At 39.8% G+C, this 10,321-nt stretch overlaps 1 protein-coding gene across 1 annotated transcript; it reads right to left on the bottom strand.

The window, feature by feature from the left end:
- Positions 1-746: 746 nt before the first annotated feature.
- On the bottom strand, positions 747-4,601 carry six3b (SIX homeobox 3b). The gene is made up of 2 exons (XM_074619624.1): positions 3,738-4,601; positions 747-1,479 (listed from the first exon to the last, which is right to left on the bottom strand). The coding sequence occupies exons 1-2, from the start codon at positions 4,400-4,402 to the stop codon at positions 1,341-1,343; spliced, it is 804 nt and encodes a 267-aa protein (XP_074475725.1). The 5' UTR covers positions 4,403-4,601; the 3' UTR covers positions 747-1,340.
- Between the last annotated feature and the right edge of the window lie 5,720 nt (positions 4,602-10,321).

Below are 10,321 nucleotides of genomic sequence, written 5' to 3'. Positions count from 1 at the left end.
ACTGTGTTATCAGTAATTTGTTAACTTTTTATACACCGGTTAATTATGTTTCATTGTTACAATTGTTGACAGTGATGGTGTCAATGATTTTCTTTCCGTCGACCGTGCAACTTTTGGTCTGGTTTGACGGTTTATATAAAGCATAAACTATAAATTATCACCTAATTCTGTGTTACACTTTTTTTTTTTAGCCAACCTCGTTCCAACTGATTACCACAAAGTTTTACACTTTTTTGGAGGGACTTTATGGTTAATAAATATTATTTCCATGAAATTACACCTAATTTTTTTGTAAAAAAAAAGCAGAAATTCTTAATTATTCTGACTATCAGTGGAACATAATATTGATGGATTATCACAGATGGGTATATGTCAAAGTTTAGTCAGAATATAATAAATATTATAATATACAAACCTTTTCAATGGCAGCACATAATGACACCTTTTTAAGCCAACTTCATTCCAACTCATTATCACAAGTTTTACACTACTTTTTTCTGTAATTTATGGTCAATAAACTTCATGTACATGAAATTATACCCCCTATTTGAGTATATGAAACCCCCCAACAGAAATTATAAATTACTTTCATCCATGTTATTTTGGGGCAATCAGATGAAAGAAACCCATATTTGTGATATGAAGTTTGAAAACGGGTCAAATTTGACCCGAGGAAAACAGGAAGGTTAAAGAAGAGAATAGCAGTCATATATTAAATACTTTTATTTATATAAAATACCAAAACATTTATTCAGCATCAAATTGAGCATGAAGTACGACACACAGACTGCACAGTGAACTCTGTGAACTTTAAATAAAGTTGAAGGTAAAAGAAACAAAAAAACATACAAACAGCCAGAGAGGAGGCTTCAGTGCGTATTGATTGTCTACAGCAGAGGACATCCAGGGGTCTTCTAGAGAAAAATAATAATGACACATAATTAAGAGAAAATAAGAGTGATTAGCTCACTGGCAGGTTTCAGTCTGTAAAGGGTCCTCCCCTTAAGTCCAACAGGAGTCCCCAGCTTCATGTCTGTTTAATCATAAGATGTCAGCAGATGTGCACCGTCACCATCCAGTGATAAAAATACAAAAATGTGGGTGTGGTGATCAAAAAAACAGCAGCATAGACAAAAACAAATCATATATTCTCAGGAAACAAAAGAACAAAATCTTCATGTAACGTGTAACATCATCTGTGTGGTGGGTAACATTTAGGATGAAGCTGTTTTTATGCCCTGAACATTTATTGCAACCCAAACCCTGATGATCATCCTCTTTCTCTCTCTGGTAATCCACGATGGACCATCACAGGCCCCACCAAAAGTCCATTTTAAGTCTCAAACATCCAAGTCAGAGTCACTGTCCGTTACTGAGAGAAGAGTTTCTCCATCTGCGCGCTCGCCGCTTTCGTCTGGACTGCACTCTCCTCCGCTAAGTGACCGCGCACCGTCTGGACACATCCGATGGTGATGCAACCTGAAAATGAAGAGAAAAAGAAAGTTAAGCCTATAAATCTGAATCCAAAGTGTGTGCGAAATGAATTAAATGGTTCAAATTGAAAAGTTATATGTTGTTTTGTTATTGTGTGAAAAAAAATAACACAAATTAAACTCCTAAACTCAAATTAAAAGTGAATCTCAGTCTACAAATCAAATTTCTATAGTTGCCTTTTATCTATAATGTTTGGTGATTTAAGGGATGATGAAAAAGGAAAGACTTGAACAACATCATCATTATGATGGGGAAAGAATTTATTTTTATAGCCATAAAAAGACAGCAGTTAAACACTGATGTTTCAAAATGTTTTTGAAACATCAGTGGGTTCTGGAGAGGGATGTTAATAGAAATAAAGAACAGAATATCATTTTTGAGCTTGGGTGGGATACTTTGAGTCAGGGTGAAGATTGGAGTTAAACAAAATTAATAAATAAATAATGTCGATAAAGGTCAACTAAAGGGATGTAAATATGTCCTTTTCTTTGTCTGTATAATAGAATAGATAATTGTATAAGCAAATGTGTCTAAGTGGATATCTATATGAATGCGAGTGTGGATATAGACATATGTATATACTGTATGTATATATATATCTATATATGAGGTCGGTTGTATGTATATGTATATGTATTTGAATATGTATATGAATATGAACTTATCTCTTGACACTGCACTATTACAACGGGTAATTTTTTTCTTATGTTCTTTTCTTTGTTTTATATATGTTGTTGCTGCTGTCTGTGTGTCCCTTTACAAGTATGTGTATGTATTCTTTTAACCTTAAATAAATAAAATATTTAAAAAAATTAAATACATTTAAAAAAAAATTAAAGTGATTGAAAACCATTGTCATTGTGTGTGTGTGGTGAGCAATTTGCACCCATTCATGCTGGCTGTGCCTTCACCATTAGGATGGTTGACCCACACACTGACCCTGAAGCAAATTATAGTGTGAGAGAGAAGGAAGAAAGCTCGTCCAGGTCAGACTGACAGAAGGAAAAACAAAAACCCACAAGCTGAATGGCCGTGCGCTTTTACGCATGAATGGCCCTTTTGCGCACAACCTTGGCTGCCTGTTGCGACGAAAATGGCATCAACGAGAGAGTGAAAAAGTAAGTGGGTGATCAATAAGATTAAATTTAGGACACATAGAGTTGCCTTGATTTTAACAGTATTTCGATACTATACTAAGAAAATGAACAGTTGGTTCCTTTTGGCTACTCAACAACCTGCATGTTTCTGCATTTGCTCCCCAAGTGCTCCACAGACTCAGTCTCAGGAAATTCTTTGTCCCCTGAGCCATCAAACTGTACAACACCTCTCTAGGGAGGACGGGGACAAAGGAGGACGGTCTGCAGGACGGATAATAATGCACTATATTCACTTTTAACAGTCTCTTCTGCACTATATTTACTTTTAACAGTCTCTTCTGCACTATATTCATCACAGCTGTTACCCTGCACTATATTCAGTTTTAACAGTTTTCTTCTTCATCTCCTTGTATTTTTATATCTGGTATATTTTTATATCTTTTTGGTATATTTTTATATTTTTAAGAGCTGCTAAACTGTTTTTCAATGACAATGACAATAAAGTCTCTATTCTATTCTATTCTATTCTATATTTTTTTGTACTTTGTACTTTGCACTACTAACTTTTTTACTGCCTTTTTACTAACATGTTTTTGCACTATGGAACTGTGATGTTGGAAACTTGAATTTCCCTCGGGATTAATAAAGTTACTATCTATCTATCTATCTATCTATCTATCTATCTATCTATCTATCTATCTAAGCTACTGGAGTTACCCTGCACTATATTCATTTTTAACAGTCTCTTCTGCACTATATTCATTTTTTTAATAGTCCTGTATCACAGCTGTTACTCTGCACTATATTGCTTTTTTGACAGTTTTCTTCTTCATCTCCTTGTAATTTTTATATCTGGTATATTTTTATATTTTTTTGTACTTTGTACTTTGCACTACTAACTTTTTTTACTGCCTTTTTACTAACATGTTTTTGCACAATGGAACTGTGATGCTGGAAACTTGAATTTCCCTCGGGATCAATAAAATTACTATCTATCTATCTATTTACCTATCTATCTATCTACCCATCCATCTACAATATCTATCTATCTATTTATCCATCTATCTATCTATTTATCTATCTATCTATCCATCCATCCATCTAAAAGTTACCACCTGTGACTTATTCCCAGTGAAAGTCTCTGACCTGTTCTTGGCTGCAGCCGCTCGGTCTCTCTGTCTCCGGTTCTTGAACCAGTTCCCGACCTGAGTCGGTGTGAGTCCGGTCCGGTTGGCCAGCTCCCTCTTCTTGCCCGGGTTCGGGTACGGGTCCTGCAGGTAGAACTCTCTGAGTAGACCCCGGGTCCGCTCCTTGAAGCAGTGCGTCTTCTGCTCTCCGTCCCAGATGGTCCTCGGTAACGGGAACTTCTTCCTCACCCGGTACTTGTCCACCGGTCCCAGCGGTCTCCCCCGGAGCTTCTCCGCCTCCCGGTAGTGCGCCTCCAGCCACATGGCCTGCAGCTTACCGTGCGAGGCGCGCGTAAAGCGATGCGTCTCCAGGATGCGGTAGAGCTCGCGGAAGTTCCCGGTGTGGAAGGCGACCACGGCGCGAGCTCGCTGCACGGACTCGTGATTAGAGATGGAGTCACGGCCGTCTGCGGTCACCGGGAGCGACCAGAGGAACCGGGCCAGACGCTCCACGTCTCCGGTCTCCTCCAGGGTCTCGCACACGCTGGCGATCTGCGCCGCGGAGAAACACATCCCCGGGAGAGCCATGGAGGAGGATGAGGATGGAGGAGGCTCCAGATGAGGGGTCCCATCCAAGAGGATCCGGGATGATGAGAAAAAGTCGAGAGGAGATCTGAACACCATCTGGATTAACAGAGTGGAACCAGAGTCTGACAGAAAATGTGCTGAAAGTCTGACTCTTTAGCTTCACCTGGGAGTCAGGGAGGGACTCTGAATCTGACTCCTCATTGGACACTCTGGTGCTGATGCTGGGTTGTCATGGCAGCGCTGTCAATCAAACACAGAGGATTAATCTCCCTCCTTTTACGCACAAGCTGGACACATAGGAAGACTTCTGACTCTCCAAACCATTTCACTAAACAGGAAACAGAAAAATAACTTAACTTAAAAGGACTGTTTGTAAGAATCAGAAATGCTTGTTAACAGCGACACCTGTGGCCATGTCAACGACAGTCAGTCAGAGTCCTGTTGCTCGTGCTTGCTCGCTCTAAATAGACATGAACGAGCATCGCTCAAAACAGTGAGGCGACACGTCAGCTAAAACCACAATATCACTCTATATTTCACCTGCTTGGCAGTAATGTTAGCTGACCAGACGAAGGTCTCTCCATGAATCACTTTTTTTTCACAAATCCTAGTTTTGGCTTTTCCTGCTTCAGCCCCGAAGGCTGAAGCAGGAAAAGCAGGTCGGTGCCGGGGCTGAAGCAGGAAGATAAACGTTATCATCTCCTGACTGCGCGAGCAGGGAGACACCGGCACCCGGTCGGTAACGAGACAATAACGTTTCTCGCTGCAGAGCCCCGTCACTTCACAAGACGGAGGAAGGTCTGGAGGAACTGCAGCATTTATTTCTGCACGCTAAATATTCTCAGAGATAAACTAACTCTTCTGCAGTGTGGAGTGTGCGCCCTTGCACGTGAGGTGGAGTGAGAACGAGCGCATTGTGTGAGTGAAGACAAGCAGGCAGAGGAGCGGTCTGAACAGCGCAGCCACATGTTAGCGCGCATGGGAAACTGACTCGGTAGATTTAAACCTGTAAAAAATTTAGTCCCTTTAACTTAAGGTGCCACTTACTTTTCCCGGAGCTTTAAAACAGATTTAAACAAGTAGAAGTGATAAAAATAAAAAAAACAAATAACCAAATAACAAGAAGACCTTAAACAGAGAAAAACAGACTGTGATTATGATGATGATGCGTCATATTTAAAAAAAAGAAAGAAACGAGGAAAAACATCTTGAATCAAAACTGACATCACCGTCTGCCATCAACTAAATCTCATAAACTGCTTGCATCATTAATAATAGCAGTAATGTGAACGGTGTGATTGTGAAGCGTATGTTTCTCTAAGTGGTCTCCCTCCACTCTAATCACTTTCTAATCACTTTTCTATTCTCTAATATCCATAAGTTCAGAGATAAGCTCCAGCTCCATTCTGTTACCTTGGATTAGCATCAGGACTGCTAACATTAGTCTAATAGAGCAGCATATTCAATCAGCATTAACACATTTTGGTTGGCCCGGACCATATGCTGGAGTGTGGCACCCTTACTGCAGATTTAGTGTGAGTGAGAGTGTGAAATATGAAAAAAAAAACTAGATATTTTTGGGCTCAGCAAACAAAAACACACACTTTAAATTATTATTATTATTATTATTATTACACATACTCCCAAATGTGAGCCCCAGTGCAGATGTGTTGGGCGTGAAAAAGGGGGTCACCTAGCTCAAAAGGGTTAATGCCAATTAGTCCAACAGACAGATGTCCCCGCACGGTGGAGTGAGGAGGCGTGTGCCAGTTTTTCACCCCAGATGATGCATGGTCGTGGTAATCCCTCCCTTCTTTATTAAATCAAATCAAATAAGCTTCATAATAATAATAATAATAATAATAACAATAGAATTGAGTGTATTGTTTCTTAAAGGGGGACTCCACTGAGGAATTGAAAATCTAGGGGTGTGGAGTTAAAAAGCGTTTGCTCCTCATCCCTGCTTGAGGCTAGCATCTCGAGGCAACGTTAACAAACACTAGCATATCGCAACTGAATCTCCAACCGAACTTTTGATGGTCGAGTTGCATTGTGGGTAATGTAGGTGCAAGGTTTTGATAAGAGAGAAGAATGCACAAACACAGGACTTTCATCCAGGAGACTGCTGTTCATGTCCCATGTGAAACCACAAGTAAACATTAACTTTACGCTTGTTATGTAATGTTACATAAGAAAGTCCATTAAGGGCAGTTATTTATTTCCGATAGTTACGTTGTTACAGTTGTTGCAGTTGTTATGTTATGTTGTTACGTTATTTCATTGTTTCGTTGTTACGTTATATTGTTACATTGTGACCTTGTCACGTTATGTTGTTATGTTGTCACGTTATGTTGTTACATTGTCATGTTATTATGTTGTTACATTGTTATGTTGTTACATTGTTATGTTGTTACATTGTTACATTGTTACGTTGTTACGTTGTTATGTTGTTATGTTGTTATGTTGTTACGTTGTTACATTGTTTTGTTGTTACAATATGTTGTTACATTGTGAACTGGTCACGTTAGGTTGTTATGTTGCGACGTTGTTACGTTGTTACTTAAACACAAACCATGATCTTTTTCTAATCTTAACCAATCGATTTACAATGTTAACCACGTGGCATTGTGCGTTTCTGCAAGCGTGATACAAAACGTATTTATGAAGCATAACTTTTGAATAAGAAACGTTGACATTCAACATATCCGTGGTTTGCAGAAACGAACAATGCCAACATTCTTTCTGGCAACTGGGTTGTCCATTGGTAGTCCGGCAACGTTTCCGGAGTACAATGCTAAATTGGTGAGATACTCTGTTAACACTTTAAACTAACAGTACAACCCTACAGGCACATTCACAAATAAAGTTGATCAAGGGTGATCGACAAGAACAGATTTCGCAGCCAAGAAAGATGTTTCAGTGTCAGTAAAGTTTCTCTTTTTCCCACATTCACATCGAGTGGCTCATTCGGCTCTACTCGAGATGCTTGAGTCTCCAGAGGGTCGCAGCATGTTTCTCTGTGTGTGTTTTAACAGCAGAAACAATGGGAAAACACACACAACAGTCATTGCCAGGGCTCCTCCAAGTTGAAAAGACATTCTTCTAATTGAAGCAGGAAGGATGAACGAAACATACTCAAAGTGTGTGTGTGTGTGTGTGTGTGTGTGTGTGTGTGTGTTGTGGTGATGAGGGGGCGAATGTGTCGTAATGGTGACAATTAAGTTAATTCAGCTACATCTCCTTTCAGCGACAGGACAATTAGCAGGGAGGAGGAGGAGGAGGAGGAAGAGGGAAAGTAGGGCTGGCTAAAAGCGGGTGGATGACACTTCCAGGGTGGCTGGAGAAAAACAGCGAGGATACGAAGTGAATCGCCTCCTACGTCTCCTTATCCCCCGTAAACAAAAGCCCTGCTCCTAATTAACCTCTCCACTGACCTCCACAACTTAACACTGACCTCTTAAGCCCTGAAACTTTAACCCCCCTCACCTCCTCTCATGGAAGAGGCTGTACAGCCCCCCTAACTGCCGGCAAAGCCTCCTCCTCGTTAAGCCACTAATCACTTCCTGAGTCTTTGTTGTGCTTTTGTGCTCTTACAGGGATCCAGGAGAGTTCGGTGCACAATGGTACCCAAAAAAACAGGAAGATGGGGGGTAAATTGTGGCGGACTGAGAAGGATGAAAATTAAGATGTGGACAGAGGGAGGACTATATATACTAAGATTACCAGTTAATCAAGTGTCAGATAGTTGGTTAATCAATTAATTGGTTGTCAGAATAGTAATCCACACTCATTTCAAAGAATAATTTAACAAATACACTTATTCGCTCTCTTGCTGCGATTGATAAGAAGATTGGTACCACTCCATTTAAATATAGCTACCATAGAAATAGAATAGGAGTTGAATGGACATTCCCATTCGAATGGCAGTATGGTCAGAGAGGCGGCCGTTTTTATGTGTCTTGTTGACTTACGTATAAACTAAACCGACTTGCGGCAATCATGAAGCTACAGCCAGGAGACCGTTAGCTTAGCATAAAGACTGGAAACAGGGGGAAACAGCTAGCCTGGCTCGGTCCAAAGGTACGAAATCCATCACAAAGTGTAAAAATGTTAAGTTGTGTTTTTTTTACGGAGCGTCATTTGTGCAGGCTAGCTGTTTCCCTCTGCTTCCAGTCTTTATGCTAAGCTAAGCTAACAGTCTCCTGGCTGTAGCTTCATATTTAGAGCACAGACATGAGAGTGGTATCGATCTTCTCATCAAACTGTCGGCAAGAAAGCGAATAAGCGTATTTCCCACAATGTTGAACTATTCCTTTAAAGGTCCCATATCATGCTCATTTTCAGGTTCATACTTGTATTTTGTGTTTCTACTAGAACCTGTTTGCATGCTTTAATGTTAAAAAAAACTCCTTTATATTCCTCATACTGTCTGCCTGAATATACCAGTATTTACCCTCTGTCTGAAACGCTCCGTTTTAGTGCATTTCAACGGAATTGCAACGGAATTGCAACGGAATTGCGTTACTAGGCAACAGTTTGGGTCCATGTTTACTTCCTGTCAGCTGATGTTCATCACATACACTGCAACAGGATATAAACTAGGACACATTTAGAATGTTTATGTTTAAAACCGTGTAAATATTGTATATTTGTGACATCACAAATTGACAGAAATCCTAACGGCTTGTTTCAAACGCACAATTTCTGAATACGGGCTGTGTATTTCTCCGTATATTGAGCGTTTTGATAGTTCAACAGTATTTATTAAGCACTTAAACCTGTTTTATAATATAAAAGACCTGAAAATCTCACTTTTTACAATATGGGACCTTTAAGTCATTAGAAAAGGAAAATCCTGGTTGCAGCATCTCAAATATGAAGATTTGCCAGAAAGCTGGCTGCACATGTAGACGGATGGATGTGGCTTTGCATGCGTGTGTGTGTGAGGTCACTATTTGACCACATCTCGACCCGTCACAGAAAGCTGAGGAGGACAGGTATACTCAAGTAAGTGTACCTGAGCGACTAATCCTGCCCCCTGATTGGTTTGTAACCCAATACCTCGAAGTTAATCCTGCTATTTTTATTGGAAAGGCGTTAGTCCAGCTGTGTGCTGAAACAGCTGGAGAAGAGACTTTTTTTTTCAGAAACTTGAATAGGCTACACATGTAAACAGGTTTACACACACAGATGCTCACAAACAATCATCCACACATGACAGATGGGTGACGACCGCAGACATAACAAAAAAAACACCTCACTGATAAATGAATAAACAAAATAATCAGATATAATTCGACTAATAATTCCTCTCATGCGCTGCACTACTTCCTAGACTATAGGTTGGGACAGATGGGCCAGATGTGAAGGCAGCGATTACATCATTATCCTGTGTTTTGTTAGTGTCATCTCACCACTCGGCGTGATTTTAATTAATAGCTTGAATGACACAAACACAGCAGCTGCCTGACAAACAAACCCCAGCGGGTAAAAAATACAAACAGCTGGAGGCTGAACAAACGTCTGGCTGTCGGGTCCGCCACGGTCATACAGATGTAAGGACACACACACATGAACTGCACAGCTAATACATTAACACCCTCTAATTACGCACATTCATGCAAACTCAGAACGAGTCAAAGAAAAGGAAATGAAGAGTGAGATTTTTTAAACCACGTCAATCCACCTGGTGTATCTGTGATAAATCTGGAAGAGAAAGCTTTTATTTGTTGAATTAAGGAGGTTTTTTGAGTGGTCCAGACAGTAATATTACCATATTTCTATGAGATTTATATCAATCAGTGAGTTAATGACATCTGTTTTCATTCCTTCTCATAAAGATGTCCCCCTTTTTGGTACTTTAGGACACCATACGAGTCGCAATTACTGAATTAATCGAAATATTCTACATAAACATGTTAATTTTCAAGAAAAACACAATACATATTGTTTTATCTTCATAGTTTTATAATATGTCTGAGGAAAATGTTGATATTTCCAACGGCCTCATCTTTT

This window comes from Sebastes fasciatus, chromosome 20 (genome assembly GCF_043250625.1).
Source record: "Sebastes fasciatus isolate fSebFas1 chromosome 20, fSebFas1.pri, whole genome shotgun sequence".
NCBI lineage: Eukaryota > Metazoa > Chordata > Actinopteri > Perciformes > Sebastidae > Sebastes > Sebastes fasciatus.
This window is presented reverse-complemented; position numbering and strand designations above follow the sequence as displayed.